Source organism: Lemur catta, chromosome 4 (genome assembly GCF_020740605.2).
Source record: "Lemur catta isolate mLemCat1 chromosome 4, mLemCat1.pri, whole genome shotgun sequence".
In the NCBI taxonomy this organism is placed as follows: Eukaryota; Metazoa; Chordata; class Mammalia; order Primates; family Lemuridae; genus Lemur; species Lemur catta.
Window position 1 is genome coordinate 17,009,969 of NC_059131.1, and position 24,749 is coordinate 17,034,717.

A 24,749-nucleotide genomic window follows, 5' to 3' on the forward strand; every position below is an offset into this window, starting at 1 on the left:
TCTTTTCGTTTTTAAGTTTTGTCAATTATATAAAATGCTATAATATCCTTGTACATTTAGTATTGAATACTTGTATCTAACATATCTTTAGGAAGAACTCCTAAACATAGAATTCGCGGGACAAGGCTGCATGTGATGGCTCACACCTGTAATCCCAGCACTTTTGAGAGGCTGAGGCAGGAGGATTGCTTGAGGCCAGGTATTTGGTGAGCACTGTATGTCAAGTCTATTTGATGAGTTTATTTTAATACACATAACAACTTCATGGTGCTATTTCATAGATGAGGAAATTAAGGCTCAAAGAAGTTAAGCAACTTGTCCAAGATAACAACTAAAAAGCAAAGTAGCTGAGATTTTAATCTGTGTGATCTGACTTGAGTACACACTCTGAATTGAAGGAGTACAATACTAAAAACAAGGTATGCTTCTTCCTCTAAGGTTCCACCTCTGATTAACACAACATAATTATTAGTACATAGTCACAAGTACTATAGCGAGGCACAGCTCCCTCTATGCAGATGGCACTGTAAAGTATTCACTGATATATTCCCATTCCAAATCCCTAAACTTCCTCATTCCTGTAGTAGTTCACTCCTAATCCAGGGATCTGCAGTGATGATTTCTAAATCAAGTGAGTTGAGAGAAAGAGGTGATGAGAATGTTGACATATTAAATTTAACTGATATCTAAGGCAGAGAAACCACCTAAGCTTTGCCATTTATTCATATATAGATTAACAGCAGTGTGTATGTGTGTATATATGTGTACACAAACATACACACACACACACACACACACACACACACATACGAAGTACATTCACATACAGGGATACATGCTCAACAGATTTTTAACTGCCTGATCAAATACATTTGGAATTCATCTATGTAGAACATTCTAACCCGCCTGCCTCAAAGAGGGTTGATCAGAAGACTGAAGGTAACAAAATTCTTGGGCTTTTGGTTTACGAAATAGGCTTCTGAGATCTTAAGGCAGAGGTTTTAATTTGAAACAACAAAGTTTTCAAGTCTACAAGCTCAGTTTGAGATACAAATACCAAATTCCTAAAGATACATTTACACTGGGACTATGGGAGGAATAGTTCCATTCTGCCCTCCTGTAATAAAGATGCATTCTTCCTCCCAGGCACAGGAAGATTGGGATATTATGAAAGGAAGAGGGGCTTGGGTCAGGGCTTTGACACAGATCATTTCTGGTGGGAGGCCTCACTGGCCCTTAGCTGGGAAACAAAGAAACAAGGAATGTCTTTCATTTATTCAACTATTCCCCTCACTGTGAATTTTGGTTTTCTTTTTGTAGGCCCTACATATAATTTTTTCATTTAATTCCTAGGTAAACTTGGCTATTTTAAATAGGACCTCTTCCATTATATTTATTTCTAAATTGTTATATTTTGTATAAAAGAAAACTACTGACTTTAGATTTTAGAACATTAACTTTGAAAGTGTTCACCTTACGGAATTCTTTTACTGTCTCTACTAATTTTCTAATTGACACTGTAAGTTTTCTACATAATCAATCATATCATAGGCAAATACTTATAACTTAAATACATCCTTTCCAATATTTATACTTCTCAATGTCTAACCAATCAATCTTTCATGCCTTAATAATGGTATATTATTCTTTTGATGTGTTGCTAGATTCCATTTGTAACATTTTCTTTATGATCACCGCCTAAGTGAAATTAATCTACAATTTGCTTTGTGTCTCTCTGAAAGGTTTGATATTGCTATTTTTGCCGATTCCACAGCTTTTTTCTTTTTCCTAGGCTTTGAAACAGCTTAGCATCAAAATGATTTTATATTTTAAGGCTGAAATAATCCACCTATGAAACCATCTAAGTTTAGTGCTTTTAAGATACTTGCTCAAGTTCTTCTTCCATGGTTAGTGTCTGTTTGGATTCTCTCTTCTCTGGGGTAATTTTGTTAATTTATATTTCCCTAGTAATCATTTGGATTTATTTTAAATGATACTACATAATTCTCTTACTTGCATATAACCTGCAATAATTTCATCTCACTACAAAGAAAAAATATGAGCAAACATATAAATCAACATTGTTGAAAACATAGCCAGGATAAGCTGAATGTATCAAACTAGGGACAAAATACTGGTATACTGCTTTTTGTTCAAGGGTTTTAGAAGGAAACTTTTAAATAGGGCTTTTTTTTTTTTTTGAGACAGAGTCTTGCTCTGTTGCCCAGGCTAGAGTGCCGTGGCATCAGCCTAGCTCACAGCAACCTCAAACTCCTAGGCTTAAGCAATTCTTCTGCCTCAGCCTCCCGAGTAGCTGGGACTACAGGCATGCGCCACCATGCCTGACTAATTTTTTCCATATATATTTTTAGCTGTCCAGATAATTTCTTTCTATTTTTAGTAGAGACGGGGTCTCGCTCTTGCTCAGGCTGGTCTCAAACTCCTGACCTCGAGCAATCCTCCTGCCTCGGCCTCCCAGAGTGCTAGGATTATAGGCGTGAGCCACTGCGCCCGGCCAAAATAGGACTTTAAAAGTAGTGAACTGTTGGTAGGGTATTCATATCCAGAGAACTATAAGTAAGAGGGAAATTAAATGGACATTACTGGCCAGGCGCAGTGGCTCACGCCTATAATCCTAGCACTCTGGGAGGCTGAGGCAGGTGGATTATTTGAGCTCAGGAGTTCAAGACCAGCCTGAGCAAAAGCGAGACTTCGTCTCTACTAAAAAAAATAGAAAGAAATTATATGGACAACTAAAAATATATACAGAAAAAATTAGCCGGGCATGGTAGTGCATGCCTGTAGTCCCAGCTTCTCGGGAGGCTGAGGCAGGAGGATTGTTTGAGCCCAGGAGTTTGAGGTTGCTGTGGGCTAGGCTGATGCCACGGCACTCTAGCCTGGTCAACAGAGTGAGACTCTGTCTCGAAAAAAAAGAAAAAAAAATGGACATTACTGTGAATTTCTTGCTACATGGTAGGTTTCAATTAGATAATTATAGTATATATATTAATTATTTTAAAAATGTAACTAAAAAAACAAAATTATATAAAATATCTTTACTGCTACTACTCCAGTTATCTAAACTATAAGTAAATACTGAAGTACAAAGTGGTATTTGCCTAATTTATTTATTAGAAACATTATTATTCAAACATGTAATGAACACTTACTATGAGCCAGACACTGTGTCAGTTTCAGAAATGGTTCAGACATGGTCCCTTGGCTCAAAAAACTTATTCCCCTCATCCCTATTTCCAACATGACACACTTATAATGGTTATATACAAAAATTTCAAGAAATATAAACACCCCTACTAGAACTCTGCTTCACAAACCAGCAAATACAAAATAGTTGAAAATCAAACACACAACTATTAATACCAATATCCATAATTTTTAAATTGGTATGACTATTCTATATTAATACTAAATCCTGACATCTCAAATTGGATTTACCTTCCTTTCTATGATAAGGCCATAAGCAAAGAGAACTCTAGAACTGCTCTGAGACATCTAGAACACTTTGAAAAGAGGGTCAGGAAAAGGCAAAAGAAACCTCTTTTCTTCAATGTTTAACAAAACAGGGTATTAAAATTTCAGTAAGGAAGGATCATGAGAAAAACAATGAACTTACTTTAAAAAATATTACACATCAAAAGGATATTTTGTACTAATATTAGAATGCTAATGAATAACCAACAAAAGATAAATATTTATGTTTATGTTACTGTTTCTTGAAAAAATCTTATCTATAAACAAAAATCACTATAACCACTACAAAGGTATAAGCAGTAAGAAAGCTGGAAGTACTCTGACAGTGATATGGTATAAACCTACCTGTGCACATGATTCTTCAGGTGTTTTGGCACTAACTGAATAAAGTGCTGGGAGATCTAGTCTATGCACAGAGAATCTTTCAAGAGTGTGCAAAACTGCTGGAGCAAGGTGAGAAGTCTGACCTGAGCCTCGTTCTCCAGACAGCAATAACCGTGGCCTGTACGAGGTTGGCTGATGATATGGTGACCTGTAATACATGTTAAGACATAATGACTTGAAAACTATATATTCTGAAGATCACTATGAAATACAAGGCAAAAATATTTATATTAAAAGAATATATTTCCAAATTTATAGAACTTTCTTATTTTCTGAGTACAGTGATTTATTTTTTCATTAATCATGTTTTTAAAATGTTGGTAACTCTGACCATATTAATAACCAAGATATAAAAATATTAAAATCCATCCTAAAAAAATAAAATTACCTTGGTATTCAACCTATCATACCGCATATATTACCTTAGAGAATGCATAAAACTCTAAGTGTCATTTAGTTTTTAATTATCCAAGGTCAAATGTTAAGAATCCCACTTCTCCAATGAAGAGGTGGATCTGGAGGTATTTCAAAGTTGGGACTTAATTAAGAGGTGAGGCTTTCAAGAAGTAATTATGTAATAGTCATGTGGGCTCTACCCTCGTGAATAAATTATTGACCTTATAAAAGGGGTTGAGGGAACTAGCTAGTCCCTTCAGTCTTTTCCAACATGTGAGAACAAAATGTTCATCCCCTTCACAGTCTTGGTCCCCTTCAGAGAAAGCAGCATTCATGGTGTCATCGTGGAAGCAGAAACCAAGCCCTAACCAGACACCAAATCTGCCAGCACCTTGATCTTGGACTTCCCAGCTCCATAACTGTGAGCAATAAATTTATGCTGTTTAGAAATTATCCAGTCTAAGGTATATCATTATAGTAGCAGGGCTAGACTAAGACAATCACAATTTTTAAAATAGCAAAAAAAAAAAAAAAATTAGGGCTCTTTCGGAGATAAATTTTATTTCTGTGAAATAAAAACTAATTGTTCTTACCCTAATATATGATCTCTAAGCCCTACACGAGAAATAGAAAATATTAATATATTAAACCAAACTTAACTTGTATTCTCAAGATTCTACAGCACCATTAAAATAAATGAAACAAGTTTATGTACTCTCACTGTAGATAATGCTGGAAATTCTAAGGCAATGCAATAAGAATAAAGCAAATTAAAAATGGAACTAATAGAAACACGGAAAAACTGACACTTGTAAAGGATATGATTATGCATTAGAAAATTCAAAAGTATCAACTAATAACTACCAGCAAAATAATAGCAAGTCAGATGAGGAAAAAACCCACAATATTTAACACATTTTTTTTTTTGGTCTTAATAGATTTCTCAAACATTATCAATAACCAATGTACACCGGGCACAGTGGCTCATGCCTGTAATCCTACCACTTTGGGAGGCAAAGGCAGGAGGATCACTTGAGCCCAGGAGTTCAAGACCAACCAGGGCAATAGCAAGACCCTGTCTCTACAAAAAAAAAAACAACCCAATGTGAAAAAGAAAAGGAGGTCCCATTCACAACTGCAAAAATAATACAAAAGGTAAAACAAATGATATCAAATAATAATCTCAGCAAGAAAAGTATAAAGCTGAGCTTGAACACAAAGACTAAAATATCAATATATAAAGATGTCAATTCTTCCTAACTCATTTATATTTTATTTTATACATTAAAATTTTCAATTCAAAAGGAATTTTTCAGGGGAGAGGGGTTTAAACTTATTCTCAACTTTATCTGAAAGATTAATCAAGAACATCAAGAATATTTTGGAAAAACATGCTACCAATTTTAGAACATTCAAACATGTTTATTAACAAGTACTTCATACAGATTTCTTATTCAATTTTCTTAACAAGTCTATAAAATACATAGTTTCATTTTATAAAACAGATGAGGAAACCAAGGCTCAGGGAAGTTAGGTATAAGATCATACAACTAGTGGCAGAGTTCAAAATCTCATTGAGGTCCATATAATTGCAAAGCCCAGGTTCTGAACCACTACATTAAGATGTGCCCTACTTTATACTGAAACATATTATAGAATAACAATTAATAGAATGTCAAAGACAAGAAACACAGAATGATGAAACATAATACACAGCCTAGGAAACAAATCATAATAATTGAAAGAATTTCATATAAGAAGGAATGGAATAGAAATGGATGATAATATAAATACTATTTAAAAATAAGCAGGAGTCAGACCCTCATTTCACAGCATAAACAAAATGAATTCTAACACAGAAACAAAAAAAAAGACAAAAAGGTTCATATATTTTTAATCTATAAAAATCTAACAACTTTTATAACTCAAAAATTATAATTGAGCCAAATGGCAAACAACCAAATGGGATAAAGAATTTGCCATAAACAGGAACAGTTCTTAACATACAAAGAGTTTATGTGAGCCGGGTGCTCCCGTGTGTAATCTCAGCGACTCAAGAAGCTGATGGTGGGGGGAATCACTTGAGGCTAGGGTTCGAGACCAGCCTGGGCAACACAGCAAGACACTGTCTCTAAAAAAAAAATTTTTTTTTTAAAGCTTATGTGCATAGTTTTTTTTTTTAGAAAAAACACCTCCATGAGCAAATGATGTAAAATAGACAACTCAAAAGGAAAACAGAGATAACTTTTTTTTAATGTTTTTCATTTAACAATTGTAGAATGCTTCCTGTCCTGAATGCCTTGGCCCTAGATATCCAACAATACCGGTATTATCATAGAGCTCATCACTGAGTAGTATTTAGTGGAAAAGTTAATATTAAAATTACTATAATTCAGTGTAATTAATAAGTGGCATTGTACTTAAAAGTACACGGTGCTATGGGAAACTCTTATTAGAAACTTATAAAAGGCTTTCCCAGAAAAAGTGATACAAAAGCAGAAACCAAACAGACTGGAGGTAGAAGGGATGAATTCCAAGAAAGCAAAACAGATGTACAAAGGACCAGAAGCTAAAAAGAACATGGCTCTTTGGGGTAACTGATACAGTTCGTATGCCAGCTTTTTTTTTTAAGTATTGGGACAATGTAGGGGTTAAGATAGTAGGGTTAGGGAGAGGAAGAGCGGGTTAGGGAGAAGAAGAGCAAGGACAGTTAAACTATGAATGGGGCATGAAGGGTTTTGCAAGCCATGTTAAAAGTTTAGAATGTGTACTGAAGACAATGGGGAAGCATTAAGATACTTTAGAGGAACAACATGATCATATACATGCTTTGGGAAGACAACTCCGTCTCAGTATGTCAGTATAGGAAAGGGTTTGAAAGAAGGCAAAACAGGAGGAAAGATGACCAATTAGGGGTCTGCTATACCAACCTAGGCAGATGTTAATGACATTCTAAATAAGAATAGTGTCAGAGGAAATAAGAAGGAATAGCCTAAGATGACTTATTAAGAAAAATCAACAGGACTTAGTCATTAACTAGACACAGAAAGGAAGAAAAAGAAAGGAGTTGAGAATAATGTCAAATTCTAGCTGGGACAACTGAAAGGATGGTAGCTCACAGGAAGAGAAGGGGAGATGTAGTCCAGTTATATACAGAAAGATCTGTGGCACAACAAAGGGGAAATGGGCAGCTGGACAGGGCCTGAAGCTCAAGAGTGATCTGGGCTTGAGAATAATACGGTGGTCATTAACACAGAGATGAAAAATTAAGAAAATATAAATTAAAATAATGATTAATATCTTTTATCTGCTAGACTTATAAACTTAAAATTAATTTTAATACCCATTATTAATGAAAGGACTGGAAAACTGGCATTCTCACAACTAGTGAGAGTGGGAAAAAAGCACAGCTTTTCTGAAATTATATTTGGTAGATCTAAATATGCCAAATATATGCTCAAAAATACTCTTGTAACTCACCTCACTCCCAAGGACTCCCTGACCTCTTAACATTCTCTACATTTTCTTCTATAGTACTTATCTTCTAACACATTATCTAGCTAACTAGCTACTACATTTATTGTTTTATCGTCTTGTCTCCTCCATCTAAAATGTAAGTTCAATGAGAGCTAGGATCTTAGCCCATTTTGTTCACTGACATGTCTCAACAACCTAGGACAATGTCCAGAACACGATGGGTACTTTCACAAAGTATCTGAATGAGTGAATGAATATATGGAAGAACAAATAAATGATTCCAACAAACAAGAAGATATTATTTTCTTCTATCTGGTTGGTAAAGATTTAAAAAGACAAACAGTGCTCTGAATTGACAAAGGTATAGAAAAAACTGGCACAAGCCTTCTGGAAGGCAACTTAACAACCTGAATCAAGGTTTTAAATGTATATACCCTTTGACACAGCAACTGCAGTTCTGAAAATTTACCTTAAGCTCTAAATCAGATAATGGTGTAAATATGTATACTTAGAAAGATGTCTATCATTGCACTGTTTATGAAAGAGGAAACTTGAAAACTTCAATTTTTATCAGTAAGAGTCTATAAACTATGGAGCATCCAAAATATAAGATACTATGTTATCTATCTGAAAAGAACGATATTAAACATATGTTGGCATGAAATAACATTCCCATAACATCAGATAAAAAAGGAAGTTACATTAGCAACTTATAGGAGGATATAATTTATATAAAATAATGTGTGGGTCTACCTATATGCATAGAGAAAACATGGAAGTGTGGTCACCAAAACTTTAACAAATATTACCTTCAGGTTCTGGGGCTTTAATTTTTACTTTCTTCTTTATGTTCTTCTTTATTACTTGAATTTTCTACAGAGTATACCATCTTTCTAATCAGAAAAAACAAAGCTATTTTCATGTGGAAAACCTCTGAAAACTCTGTTTCTAATCTCCTTAAGGTAATATAAATTAAGAAAGAAAACTTGTTTTTCATAAGACTTCTCTACCAGATTGGTAGACCTTAACTATCTTGATTTCTACTTTATCTTAGATCTTAAAAAAAAAAAAAAAGTTTCAATATCATTTCAGGAGACTATTCCCAGAAACCCACCAGCAATGCCCAGGCTAGCATGACCAACACTAAAGTCATGATTTCTTCTTGCCTACTACCTTTTTCTGCATTGACCTGGCATGCTAACACATGCTGCTCAGGCAGAAAACAAAACCAACCAAACAAAAAAGACTATGTATAGCCCTCACTGAAGTCATTTACTCTAAAGTATGTGCTTCTTAGAAAATGTGAAAAATCATATTGTCCAACTTACTCAAATAAGCAATATAATCCCCTATCTACCTATTAAGCTCCGAAATCAATTTGGAAAAATTATGACCCAAGGAAACAAACAGCAGAGAGCCTGGCTCTGCCACCTCTTAGTCCATGATCAGGGGAACTTAATTTCTGTGTGCTTTAGTTTCCTCATCTGTAAAATGATGACACCACAAATGCTATATGATTATTGAATGGCCTATACATATTACTGTGTATGAAGCATGGATCTATACATATCTAGCATACATCTACTTTGTAATAAGCACTCCGATGCTAACTCTAATCCCTTCATGCTCAAAAGGACAGCAAATGTCATTATTTCTTCTGTCAATACTTCCTGACTTCTCAACAGAATTAGTTCTGCTTTTATAGCACTTTAGCTATGTAACAATGTTTGTCATCCCCAATAAGGAGAATTTCTCCAAAGAAAGAACTGTGTTATATCATATTCATGCTTATGTTTTCAGCACCTATTACAATGCCTGGCATACAGTAAATGAATAAAAATCGGATAAATGAGTGAGAGTGAATGAAGAGATAAATGAATATTATTGAAACATCCAAAAAGAAAAACAGATTAGTCTAGAATATAGATGTCTCACTATTAAATCAAAGTCAAATCAATGAACTAGAAAAGCTTACATAAAGGAAGCTAAAATTAAACCAATGCTTTCAGAAAAGCTAAAACAAAATGAGCCAAACCAGTGTCACACATTAAAGAGAATGGTAGGGAATGTTCTTAATAAAAACAATTACATAATTCCAATCCAAATAGCTAAAAATGTCAAACAACACACACATACACACGAACATATTTATATATACACAGACAAGCTAGCCAGGTGAAAGGCAAAAAAAAAAAAATTGGCTTTCGCATAACTATCAATAAAACAGATCTGTAAAATGCTGGGATAGTCTATAAAACACTTCCCTCAGAGCATAAAAGAAAGGATCTGGAGAAGAAGGAAAACCTTCCTAACAGAAAAGTTTGCTGTTAAAGAACATAAGAAAAAAAAGTAGAAGAAAGTAATGTAGCCTCATTTGTAAAAATGAAAAACAGGAAAGGGTTATCAATGCAAATAATCGAGCCAACATTTCACCAAAATCTACCTGGGGAAACTTCAAGTTGATGACTTAAATTTGTTCAAAATATCTCTTAAAGAAATTACTTAAAAGTACATGTAATATAGTCTCTTCTAATAGAAGTGCTATTAGACCTACCTAACTGGAACTTTATGGTCCTTCAACCACGGTGCTATTTATGTAAATACAAGTAAAGATACTGTTAGTATTTGAAAACTATTTGGTCTCTTAATTTAAAATTACATTTGCACTAAAAGTGTGTTTACCCATTATAGTGCACAGAAAAAGCTGCTTTAACAGATAGTAAAAAGGTAAATGTAAATAGAAAAATCATAAAAACCCAAATTGCAAAAGTGTAAACTAATGACGTTTTTAGAGAATCAAAAAGTTATTTGTTCAATTACTGAACAATTTCTAATTCAGTATCTCTTTAGTAGCCATAGACTCATAAATTATCATCTGAAAATTATTATAAACTAAAGTACTCTAGATGACAGTAAATATTTCATCTCTGTCCATTTTACTTCAAATAAAAAGCAATGAAATTGGGGCCCATGGGTTGACTTTCTAAAGGTAATCCTTTCCCTGCTTACACACACGCTCTCTCTCTCTCTCTCTGCCCCCCCCCCACACACAATCACTTTAAAAAAAAGTAAATAAGTAGACAAGATTCTTCACTTGGGGAAAAAGAACTTAATTAGCTGACCAAATTACCACACAAAAAAGTATGCACAGTAAAAATTTTCCAGGATTGTGTCTGAACAACAGAAAAACAAAGTCCTCAAGGTTATAACCATAAGTAAAAATATACTATAATTCTAACTGAAAAGCATCAAATAATCACACTAAATTGAAGGAAATTCGAGACAAATTACTCACATTGTAAAATGAAGGTAAGGTTTATGTATAGCAGCAGCTGATGACTGTTTCTTTGGTGATCCTGAGTGACAACTGGTTTCAAAAATTGATAAAGCATTTTCATCTTCACTATCATCTAAAATTAGAGTTTCTATGTCTGTTCAAAAAAAAAAATCACAGGGTTATGAGGCTTATAACGTCATTTAATATTAGTTTCCTACAAGTGAAGGAAAATTGGGTTAAGAACCAAGTGACATTAACTAATAAGTTATCTATCAAATAATACAGATTGACCAGGCAAATTGACAAACTACAGCACTTTGAATAATTTATAAATAAAATTAGGCCAGGTGTGGTGCCTCGCATTTGGGAGGCCAAGGTGGGAGAATCACTTGAGGCCAGACTGGGTAACAGAGTGAGACCCATCTCTTAAAAAAAAAAAAATTAGTTGGGTGTGATGGTGTGCACCTGTAGTCCCAGCAGAGGGTGGGAAGGGGGATGCATGCTAAGCCAGGAGGATCACCTGAGCCCAGGAGTTGGAGGTTGCAGTGAGCTGTGATTACACCACTGCACTCCAGCCTGGGCAACAGAGTGAGATCCTGTCCCAAAAAAAAGAAGAAAAGAAAGAAATTAATATAATTTTCTCACCTTTACAGACCATTTCTGCCTAAGTGTTTGAGATGTAATTTGGAAGACTTCACTGACTAACCAAAATAAGTCTGGAAAAGAAGTGGCACTCTCATAAAATCTCTCCTCACTAAAAATCTCTGACCAAAACCATTTGACCAAAACCAGTGTATTTCATATTTGGTTTAATTTTTAGAGTAGCTGAATTAAGACCAGTTCTTACAAAAGCAACAAGGAACAAACTGACCCTTATTTTTTAAATGACATACACTTTTTCAAAGAAAACTTAGTCTAGTTAAGATGGAGTCAGGAACTCAGTCAAAGCTCACCTTAAAAACACAGTCACTCAAGTAGCATTATTCTATGAACCTCAGGTTACTACTCAATGGACTAACTGGAACTAAAACACCTACTTGAGAGTGCAATACTTAAAACCTTACCTGGACTACCACCTGAAGTATGAACAGCTAAACTTCACACATGTCTATTAAAAGTATGACAATTCATTTGATAAAAAGCAATGCTACAAGTTTTGGGGATATAGAGGAGAATTAAGATTAACAGAAATCATACTCTTCCAAAACAAACCAAGAGAAAAATAGAGTGATGCTTTCTAAAATGATACTGAATTGTGCTAGCAGACAGAGATTTCAGTAGCTTTTAAAAGTTAAATATTTAATACAACTAATAGTTTAAAAATTAATCTGCTAGCAGGTACAATGTATACTATTCTGGTGACAGGTACACTAAAAGCCCTGATATTTCAGCATTATACAATTCATCCATGCAACAAAAAACACTTGTACCCTCCAAATCTACTGAAACAAAAATAAAATGAAATAAAATAGTTAACCTGGAAAATAACTGAGGACTTTTTGAGTGATAACTTCATATACAAGGAAAGGATAATTGTCTAAGAAAAATATCACAGACCAAAACAAGCCAGAATAATATGAATAAATAACTAAAAAGCAATTATAAATAATCATATAAAATTTGGCTGCTCTTCTCCACTGGTTCTTATTATCTAATTCCACTACTTGGAACTAAAGCATACTTTATACTTATGGAAAAAAGTTATAACAAAACATAGCTATTAATAATGCCATAAAATTGTGATTCACAAATGGAGATAAAGGGCTATCATAATCTGTCAGAAGAGAAGTTGAGGTTTTTATGATTTTCTAAAGATAAGTTTTTCGGGAAATTTTGGGAAAAGATACTATTTCCTAGTTATGAAAATTGGGAATAAGAAGTATACAATAGCACAGTGCCTGGCTCATAGATACTCAGTGAAATATTTGTTTCCTTCTCTTATCTGCCAAATTTAAGAAATCAAGTAATCCATGTAGTATTCTCATGTGAGTCTGTCACTAAAAAATTAAAGTTTCTGAAAAATATATTTATAATGACAGCAAAATTCATGAACAATATTCATGATTTTTACTATAAATATTTTTAATGTTAGTATAATTCCCTGAACAATTTTCTATTTGGTGCAGACTACATTCCAAACAAGGTGCTAGGGAATTTAAGATAATCAAAAGACACCAGCCAGGCTTGGTGGCTCACGCCTGTAATCCCAGCACTTTCAGAGACCAAGGCAGGATTGCTTGAGGCCAGGAGTTTGAGACCAGCCTGAGCAAGAGTCAGACCCCATCTCTACAAAAAATAGAAAAATTGGCTGGGCATAGTGGCACACACCTGTAGTCCCAGCTACTCAGGAGGCTGAGACAGCAGGATCGCTTGAGCCCAGGAGTTTGAGGTTGCAGTGAACTATAATGACACCACTGCACTCTAGCCCAGGTGACAGAGTGAGACCGTGTCTCAAAAAAAAAAGACATTACTTTCCCTTCAAATTTGACATGCTTTAGTTTGATCAGCACGTCACCTTAAATTTTGAAATTTTTCCTGTAAGTAATGTTTTTAAAGGTAGTTTTCTGTTTTTTATCTCAGGTCCAAAGTATAATCTTGAGGCTTGACAGAATTCAAGACCCTCTGCACAAGGTTCTTATTCACTCCCCTACAAATAGCTTTTACTCCAATCAGCACAGCACACTACACAGTGCCCTGTCATTAACAACAAAATATATTTGATGATTTGAATCCAGAAAACCAATATAGCAACACAGGTAAGAGCATGGGTTCTGGTGTCAGGCTCCCTGGGTTGGGGCAATCCCCAAAACTTACTGAGTAACTTTATATTAATATAAACTAAATTAACAGCCTAAGTATCCCAGTCTCCTCTTTTATATAATTAGAGTACCTACCCACAAATACTGTTACGACAAGTAATAAATGACAATTTATGGAAGAGCTTTATATTAATAAATGTAAGCTATTATTATAGTCAACATTCTAAAAATAATAATGGCCCTACATTAAGATGGTCAGAATGTCCCAAGAGTGAACAAACATTCATTCATTTTACAAACATTCACCAGGCAACTACCATATGCCAGGCAAAATGCCAAGCCTGGAATATACAGTAGTAAGTAAAACAGATATATTTTATGTATTTGTGGCAAATACAAGAGTGACAAATAATCTTAAGAGGAAACTATTTATGCCTGTATTTGTTTCGTTTTAACAATATGAAATAGTTTATAGTAGTACCTTCTTTCTTGTCTCTCTGACTAATTTCAGCATGAGGAAACACTTTTTGCAAAACTGCTAGGATGTTGTTGAAACTTCTTTCCAGCAGTGGCCTTATGATGGGGGATAGTGCATGTCCTGAAGACATCACAGCACGTTGGGAAGCAGGCACAATATTCTGCATTGCATGGTAAAAATCCTGGGCACTGAGCACTATTGAGGAAACATCCAGCTGCAGTTTGTGACTACTCGCATAGATCTGGGGATAACGCCTCCGCAGGGCAATCAGGGCAGCTTCAGTGCACAGGGCCTTGATGTCAGCTCCACAGTAGCCTGATACACAAAAGGAGAAGAATAACAAACGTGAGTGCATTTTTCCATGTACCAACTATGTTTGTGAATATACACATCTTTATTTAAAGTAATAATCAATATTAACTCAGTAATTATGTGTAATTTTATCAGCAAAATGAAAAGTGACAATTTAAAATAACCTAACACAATGGTTGAATTAAGGGCTACATACTTATTAAAACTAAAAATGTTTTGAATATTTTAAATTAATAAAACATGAGCTAACAATATTAAAACAAAACAAGCCAAATATTATGTGTCAAAATCACTGATTACAATGTACAGCTTTCTTCAGGAGAGGTTTTTTTTTGTTTGTTTTTTATTTTATTAATCCCTGAGACAGGGTCTCACTCTGTTGCCCAGGCTAGAGTGAAGTATCACCATCACAGCTCACTGCAACCTCAAACTCCTGGGTTCAAGCAATCCTTCTGCCTCAGCCTCCTGAGTAGCTGTGACTACAGACACATGCCACCATGCCCAGCTAATTTTTCTTTTTTTTGTAGCGACGGCAGTCTCACTATTTGCTCAGGCTAGTCTCAAACTCCAGGCCTCAAGCAATCCTCCTGCCTCAGCCTCCTCCCAAAGTGCTAGGATTCCAGGCGTGAGTCACCACACCCAGCAGGAAAGGTTTTAAAAGAATAATAGTTTTGTTTCAATCCTTCATCAATATTCCCAATTATTAGGTTAGTCCTCATGACATTATGCTCAACTATAAATTATTTTTTCCACTATTATTAACTTCTAAACACATATAAAATAGTACAAAGTAGGGACAGAGGCAGAAAATTCAAAAACAGAGCTATTCTATTACCAACGCTGAGGGCAATCCACTAGTAAGTTAATATCCAATTACCTCCAAAATTATAAATTAAAATTTTAATTCATTTCTGATAGTTCTAAAGGTATTAAAGGAAATAAGAATGTTAAAAAATATTTCCATTGATTTTCCACATTAATGTTCTTCATTTAGCTTTAAATGACTGATAATCTAGTTCCAAGGGTTATACCAACATGGCATATTATCCATTACCCATATTTAATGGATTATGCAGTTAAACAACAGATCAATCCCTCAGTGCTTTTAAATCATTTCATTCATCTGAGTATCAAGTACATAGAAAAATGTGTGAACTATTGGGTCTCTGTCACAAAAAGGAAGAAAAACTCAAAATAGCCATATGTTGTCTCTTATATCACCAATTAAACTTATATTTGACCATCTTTATCAGGTATGCCTGCAGGGGAAACAATCTGAACTACTTATAGAACACTAGACTCTAAGCCCCTCAAGGAACAATATTAGGTTTACTTATCTTTTTATACCTCACAACCACCTTATGGAACAGTTAAATACTGAAATCAAAATGGTGATTACAGAGGAAAACTTATTCAAAGTTAGGAAAAAACTTAATATGACCTGGAAGAACTTAATTCAGAAAACTATAAGCAGATTAAGCAATAACACTGTCCCATGACAGGAATCTATCTCCCAAATAATTCTTCAGAATAACCATATTTATTACTAATCTCTCATTTTATTTTCTATTTCTCAAAGAATAAACCTGAAAGAAAATCTTTTCCTTTAGCATAGAGATCTGTTACATTAGTTCAACAACATATGAAACACAAGCTCAACCTTATAAACAGTTAACAAAATAATCTGAAGATATGATTAAAAAGCATGTGAATTGTCTTCCATATCAGAAGAAATACAGAATAACCCCCATCTTCAAACAATATAAACAACCTTTCCTTTTTTTAAAAGTATATATACAGTTAGTGAACATACTATATGGTCCTATTAAAAACAAAAGCCTATTCGTGGATTGATGGGCACTTGGGTTGTTTCCACATCTTTGCAATTGTGAATTGTGCTGCTATAAACATTTGGGTACAGGTGTCTTTGTTATAGAATGACTTTTGTTCTTCTGGGTATATGCCCAATAATGGGATTGCTGGATCAAATGGTAGGTCTACTTGAATCTGTTTAAGGTATCTCCATAATGCTTTCCACAGGGGTTGCACTACGTTGCGCACCGTCCGGGGAATGGTCATGCTTGAAGGTGCTGACTCGGGGAGGTGGGGCGGGGGATGGAGATATGACTACATGGTGAATGCCAGGCGCACTGTCTGGAGAATGGACACGCCTGAGGCTCTGACTCAGGGGGATGGGCGGGACATGGACAATGTATATAATCTGAGCTTTTGTACCCCCATGAAGAGCTGAAATAAAAAAAAAAAAAAAAAGCCTAAGTTAAAAAAAACAAAAAAAATAGCTGAGAACCAATTAAGGCAAAACAAAAATTAACAGCCAATAAAAGGCATTTTAGGTATTATAGTAAATGTTACCCACAACATTTTTGTTTGCCATGATAACATGTTAGTTACATACATAACAGCAATGTATTATTCATTTTTTCCTCAATTACTTTAGATAGTTTATCAACAATAGACCCCATTTAATGAAGTAGATTTTCACATGAATTTTCATAACCAATAGACTATAAAAGAAAGGAAATATATTCTTTACATTTACTTGAAAGTAAGAATCACTATGGTTCTCAACTTGAATATCCAACTGAATAAACAATGAAATCAAAACAAAAAAACAAATTTCCAAGCCCCACAACAAACTTAGAGAATCAGAATTTCTGGAGGTTTGAAATCATTAATGTATATTTTGAGGAAGCTTTAGAACTTATTCTGATACACAAAAAATATTGAGAACTACAAACTTAATACACTTCCTCTCAAAAGGGTTCTGGTTTAGAAAATAAATATGATTATTCTAGTAATATTAAAATATACTTTTAAGAGTTAAAAGTTAATATTAAACAAATTATAAACATCCCTTTTATAATGACACTAATTTTATCATTACAATTTTAATAACTCTGTTGAACACAAATATCTTGATATCAAAGAAAGCATTCTTGAATATTATTAAGAGAAATTTTTGTGAAAGACTGAAAATACAGCTATTATAGAAGTTAGACTAGAAACAAAGTCATAACAAAATTTTATATAGTTAATTTTTAAAGTACAAGCATCAAACATAATGAAGGCCTACAAGGTAGACACTTCGTTGATATGCTTTCATTGTTTTAGCCCTCTCAATGAAAATGGAAAAGAGAAATACGATTAGGGTTGAGCTCCTCATTAATCATAAGCTCTTACTATTTGTGCAAATGTTGTTAATAGCAATGTATGCTGAGAAGTTTTCTCATTACTTAAAAATCACACCACTTATGCATGCAAACACCTCCAAGTGCTTGGGAATTTATTTCAAGGTGAAAGTTACCAAATCCATAACCTCTAACAAAAGGTCAGCTATCTTTGCAGTTGTTCAAGACTGGATACTGTATAATTAGGCATGAATTTCACGGAAATGAACCCATACATGTTAAAACATGTTTGGGATACATAAACTGGTGAGTTCATAATGGATTTAAAATTTTTTACTATTTCATTCCTGTTTGAAGACCTGCATTTGATTTTTCCTTAAATGTAAACTAGTTTCTTAAATGGAATAAATGTCACAACCAAAAATAGAAGTCATTTAATTATAATGGATTTTTATGTCACTGTCCAGGAAGAAAACGGTATATAAGCAGATTCTACATACATAACTGCCACCCCACCAGGGGAAAAGAGGCAAGAGAAATTGTTTAGGCCTATAAAAAATTATATGATTAAAATTTTAAAACTTAAGAAATTACCTAAAAGTTAATATATATCATGTGGAAAAATGAAAGTATTGACCTTTGGAAATACAAAAGAAAACTAAGATTATAATATTTGGGATGAAGAGTTAAACTAGAGTGTATAGTACTTCAGATGATAGCTAGGGTAATATAGAGTAATTTAAAATACCTATCTGTTAGGGAATTTCCAAAATTATTTGAAGACTTTTGCTTATTTCAGTTAAGGATCGTTCTGTGACAAACTCACAGAAGAATCTACAAAGATTTCTCAGTCTAATCTGAAGTCTAATACAATATCAAAAATAAAAGGGGTCAAATTTCAAAAAGGGAAAAGATCAGATTTTATACCAAATACCACCCTCTCCCATAAAGCAGCACAGGGCTTTGCAAAGAAAGGTCAAGCCAAATTTACATGAAATGTGTTTGGCGCATGCTCTCTTATACCAGGCAAAGCTTAAACTGGAATAGTGCTAGAGAGATTTACGTTTTCTCCTCACCAGAAGATGTCGAGGTCTTTGTGGTTCAAAAGCTGAGGGATGCTGCTTCAGAGATGGAGGTCCCTGTGGATGAAGAGGATAATTCGGATGTAGCTAACTGAATGGACTAATGTTCTATTTAAGTTTTAATTATTTGATGGTGGATCACAATGATTTTTTTTTTTAACTAAGATGTTGTTTTTGGTTTTGGTAACTTTAAAGTTTTCCCAAGAGGGCTGCTGTCTGTGGACTTTACTTGGGGGATTTCTTCATAATACTTAAAAGAGGTTCATGAAGAGTGTCTTTTGGGGCTTTTTTTTTTTTTTTTGTATTTTTGAGAGAATTAGAGGAAAAGAGACAAAAAAGGGAAAAAGAATGAAGGAAAAGTACTTGTGTATATATCCAGTTACTTCATATTGTATCTCTTTTTATTTCAGACCTAATTAGAACCAACACCCTGAATTCCATCTTCCATGTGTGATCATCTGTGTATATAACTGCTCTCACCACATCCTTTTAGGACAGTAGTGGTCATTAACTCTGTGAGGAGATCTTCCACTCTGTGAAGAATTTAAAATTAAACTGGAAAGTTTTATATTTTGGGAAATATTACTAAATACCATGTAAGTATTTTCTTTCAAGACCCCTCCCACCCAACCTTTTTTAGACCACAGGAATGAAGACGAGCCCACTGTGTGATCTACAAAGTAAAAGACTGCAGTCCTGCCTTTGATGTGGACCTTTCTTTCTCGAGTTTAAGCTTATTTTTCTTAGGAAAATTTTTAAGAGGGAACAATTCCTAAAAGGAGATACTGTATTAATATTATGGATATCCAGCATTCAATGAAAGGCATATTACTACTGAGCTTTGTTAATCAAACACCTAATGGCAGTTAAAATTCTAATTTAGAAGTGTTCAAACTTTAAGTGAAATATTAAAACTAAATTTTAAAAATAAAGGGAGAGCCATCTATCATACAAAGACATAACTATATTCATTCACATTCCAAACATAAGGGGACAGGGAGGCTGAGCAAAACAAACAATGACAATCAAAGAATTCAATGAGTAGTACTTACCAACACACTTTTCAGCCAATTCACCTAAAAACGCATCTGACAATTTTGGATTCCAATCCCTGGTATGGATCTGTAAGATGTGTTTTCTTGCCTAAAAAGAAAAAAAACAGATATACAAAATCTTGCTTAAGAAGAAAAGTACAGATAGATAAATAAAATATTATCAATGCCTCAAATGTATTAGGTGAAACAAATGTTAACTAACCATATATCCCAGAAAAACAATTATTTATTTTAAAAGAAATGTAAACACCTTAGCATCTATATCAGCTCTGACTTCCACAATAAGGCTGTGAGATATGTAGCAGACATTTTGTCTCTGTTTTACAATTAAGACATTTAATGTTCCAAGAGATGACGGAACTTGACTAGTAGCATATGATGACTAGGTGACTTATCTGGGACTAGAATTCAAAACTAAGTTTCACTTTTCTACCATATCACTTCTACTGTTTGCAGACATATGAACAGAAAAACCTTAATGTGTTATAATAATAACTTTTAAACAAATTTATATTTAAATTTCATAGAATTTTTAGTTGTTTCACACATATAAGGTATTATTGGCAATGAGCAAAATGACAAGTAATTTAAAACTTGAAAAAATTGTTTTAATTTCAATTGAAAAAGAAATATCATCCATATTATTACCTTGTAAGTTATTGATGCTTTCGCATTTAATATATAACAAATTTATAATATTAATACATAACAGTAAATATTAATTGAATTCACTGAAAAATCAAAGGTTTAAACAATTTTTTTACATTGATTTTTTTCACAATGGCATTCTCTAGCTTAAATCTGACTAGACAACATAATCAAAATTTTAACATCTTGGTTCCAAAACAAACAGAAATTCTTTTTCTAAAACGGTATTTTTTTAAAAAAGCACTGAGGCATAAGAATCCATAATCAGCTGTTATTTATTATCACCACAAAGAGTCAGATCAGAATTTTTTTTCACATTTCCCTTCTTTTGAGGGAAAATGCAAGACTTTTAAAAAACTGAATATGGTTTGTTCCCCCAAAACTGCTATCTGAGCTCCTTAAAACAGGAAAAAGCAAATTACAACCAAGATAGTAATATCTTACTGGCTTGATAAGAAATTTGGGGTCCAGCAACAATTAAAACAAAAAGAACTTCAAAGCCATCAAGATAAATTTTGCTCAAAAAGTTGACAAAATACAGAATCAATAGCTACAATTTCAATTCCAAGTTCTAAGATAGGCTTTTAGCTGCAAAAATCTTATTTTCTTCCAACAAGAAGTATCGGCCTGAACAGATTATTAAAAAGTATGAAGTTAAGGTCCAAAAGAAATATTAGGTTATTAAGTATGAAATGTTTGATTTCCTTAAGTATTAACTTTGACAGCTGATATCTCTGACACTTCTTGTTTTTATTTTTATTGTGCAGCTACATCCTCAGTCTTTCAAACACATGGTTTGGCTTGTGATTATCTTTCAAATTATTTTTTTACAGAAATTTTTGTGAAACCATGGATAAGTCAAAAATTCATGTTATTTTAAAATATGAGTTCTGTTGTAGAACCAATGTAGCACAGACAGCTTGAAATATCAACGAAGTGTTTGGGAAGGATGTGGTTAATGAAGGCTCAGTAAGTCAATGGTTTGAAAAGTTGCATTCTGGTGCTTGTAATGTTGAAAATGAGCTTTGTGGGTGACCAGAGACCAGGTGGTTGGATAATGATGAGCTGAAACCTAGAGTGGAAGCAAATCCATCTCAACCTACATGTGAATTAGCAGCAAGGTTTGATGGTTACTATTCCAACAATATTGGACCATTTGAAACAAATCGACAAGGTAAAGAATCTGGGTATATGGGTTCCGCATGAATTAAATGAGCCTCAGAAGAGAAATCGTTTCAAAGCTTGCTTTCCTTTGCTGTCACAACATTAAAGGCGAACCATTCCTACACCGTACTGTTATGTGTGATGAAAAATGGATTCTTTTTGACAATCACAATAGTTAGGCACAACGGTCGGATAAAGATGAAGTGCCGAAACACAGTCCAAAACCGAATATTCATCAAAAACAGCTAATGGTGTCTGTTTGGTGATCCAGCGCTGCTATTATCCACTACAGCTTCATGAAATCTGGTCAGTCGATTACAGCAGATGTCTACTGAAGCCAATTGCAGGAAATGATGAGGATGCTTGAGATTAAGCAGCCGAGATTGGTCAACAGAGACAGGCCAACCCTCTTGCAAGACAATGCTCGACCACATGTCACACAAGCAACCCTGCTCAAATTACAGAGACTGGACTTGGAAACTCTCTGTCATCCACCATATTCACCAGACCTTGCACCAACTGACTACCACTTCCTTCCAGACTTTGGACCACTTCTTGCAAGGGAAAATATTCAATTCTCAACAAGCTGTGGAAAAAGCGTTTCGTGATTTCATAGCCACTCACTCTCCAGGCTTCGATGCTGGCCTGAACAACCTACCGTTAAGATGGTAAAACTGTGTCAATAGTTTAGGCGCATACTTTAATTGTACTGCTTCTTTTTTGAGATATAATAAACTTTTGATGTGGGATCAGACATTTCATATTTAATGAGCTAATACCATTCTGGTCTCATATATTCTATAAGATGACATTAAGAATCTACATAGACTTCATTAGCAGCACAGGTACTGCTCATTAGAAGACCCTTAAAAATTAAAAATACATTCGAAAAAATATAAACTGGAAGATATCTGAAAAAAATGTCTATTCTTATCCCCTCATTTCTCTAAATAAAGTTTTAAAGAAATGAAATTAATTACCTAAGGTTGGCAAGTTATTTTTAGGACTCTAAAACATTTAAGTGCCATGCTCTTTCCCTATATAACACAGTCACAGTCACCTTTCTTTTAGCATACTAAAAACAAGACATAGAATGGAGAAGATTTAAATGTAGAATTAAGAAATGTTCATTATGCATTTAACTCTATATGACATGCAGAATAATAAGTCACAGGGCTTTCCCTAATGGAAAGTGCCTTCCTCTACTATTATAATAAAAGTCTAAGGCAGATTCAAGCCCCTTACTTTTTCAGAATCCACAAACACACATACACAGAACACTTATAACAATAATAATGATGGCCGGGCGCGGTGGCTCACACCTGTAATCCTAGCACTCTGGGAGGCCAAGGCAGGAGGATCATTTGAGCTCAGGAGTTCGAGACCAGCCTGACCAAGAGCAAAACCCCGTCTCTACTAAAAAAATAGAAAGAAATTATCTGGACAACTAAAAATATATAGAAAAAATTAGCCGGGCATGGTGGCACATGCCTGTAGTCCCAGCTACTCGGGAGGCTGAGGCAGAAGGATTGCTTGAGCCCAGGAGTTTGAAGCTGCTGTGAGCGAGGTTGATGCCATGGCACTCAAGCCTGGGCAACAGAGTGAGACTGTCTCAAAAAAAAAAAAAAAAAAACCAGTAATAAATGATGATGATGATAAAGGAAAATAAACAAAAGAAATTGGGAAGCATTATTGCACATAAAAGATACGTACTATTTCATGCTAATAAATAGTTAATAAAATTATTAAAATTTGGAACCAAAACTTACTAATCTTTTACCTGGTCAAATAGAAAGAGTCATGATATTCTATTGCCCAAACCACAGAACTGAGACACTGACTAGTATCATTTTCAATTAATGACCCAAATGGGCCCTTATTACTATCTTTAATCCTTCCCTGGGCCATTCATTTTGCCTTTTTCCTACCAGACTATTTCACAGCATGTTTTCATCCTCAGCTGACGACCCTGCTTCCTAATTCACTGAGAAAATTGAAGTAATCAGAAAAAAACTTTGACTCCCTACACCAAACCTTTCCACCTATCAGCATATGTACCCACAACAGCCTTCTCCCTATCCCTTCTTGCCTCTCAATTTCATCACAAAAATTTCCTTCTCTACTGGATATTTCACCCATCTTAAAAACAACAAACACATTTTCTTGTCCCTGTTTCCCCCAATATGTATCACCTCAATTCTTTACTTCCCTTTGCAGCAAAACTCATTGAAATACTTATCCATATTCACTGTCTCCAATTTCTCCCTTCCCATTCTCTCTTGAACTAACCGTACTCCAGTCAAGCTTTTATACCCAGCACTAATTGAAATTGTTCTCATCAGGTTCACTGATGACCTACATAATGCTAAATACAATGGCCAATTTTCTGTCCTTATCTGACATGACTTAGCAATACATGATATAGTTAATCACACCCTCCCCACCGATACGCTTTCTTCACTTGGCTTCCACAACACCCCATTCTCTTAGTTTTCCCTTAGTTTCTCTTGCCTTACTGACTACTCTGTAAAATAGAAGACTTAGTAATGTCATTTAGTCTCATGACCTTAAATACTAATTAAGGGGAAAGCAGCCAGCGTAGGCCTTTTTACAGAAGCCCATGCCTGAGAAAATGATCTTACATTTCAGTCTCACAGCACAGTTTCCTTGAAATGTTAAAAACGTAAAATTCATGTGGAAAACTGTTTGAGATCCACACTGTACAATATAGTAAGCCACTAGTCACATAATGCTATTTTATTTACATTTTAAATTAACTAAGGCTAAATAAAATTTTAAATGCAGTTCCTTCATTGTACTAGCCACATTTTAAGTGCTCAAGAGCCACCTGTGGCTAGTGGCTACCATACTGGTCATTGCTCAATGGACAATGCAAACGGAGAACATTTCCATCATCCCAGAAAATTCTGTTAAACAATGCTGTTCTGAACCTTGTTTAAGGTTAAACCCCTGATTTATGTGGACTGAGCCTGGATTGTGAGGGCTGTAATTGGCATACAGACCCTGAGGCATACTTGACTAGAACAATACAGAAGACAATTGGGAAATCAAGGAA

The 24,749-nt window shown here is 34.4% G+C and overlaps 1 protein-coding gene across 2 annotated transcripts in view; it reads right to left on the reverse strand.

Annotated features, from left to right (window-relative positions):
- ATAD2B (ATPase family AAA domain containing 2B) overlaps positions 1-24,749 on the reverse strand; it is a 140,218-nt gene that overhangs the window by 51,421 nt on the left and 64,048 nt on the right. For both annotated transcript variants that reach the window (XM_045549127.1, XM_045549126.1), the window contains exons 15-18: positions 19,859-19,949; positions 14,267-14,578; positions 11,045-11,180; positions 3,838-4,024 (exon numbers count right to left, since the gene is read on the reverse strand). In XM_045549127.1, coding sequence (XP_045405083.1) covers positions 3,838-4,024; positions 11,045-11,180; positions 14,267-14,578; positions 19,859-19,949 — 726 coding nt within the window. The remainder of the gene's footprint in view (positions 1-3,837; positions 4,025-11,044; positions 11,181-14,266; positions 14,579-19,858; positions 19,950-24,749) is intronic.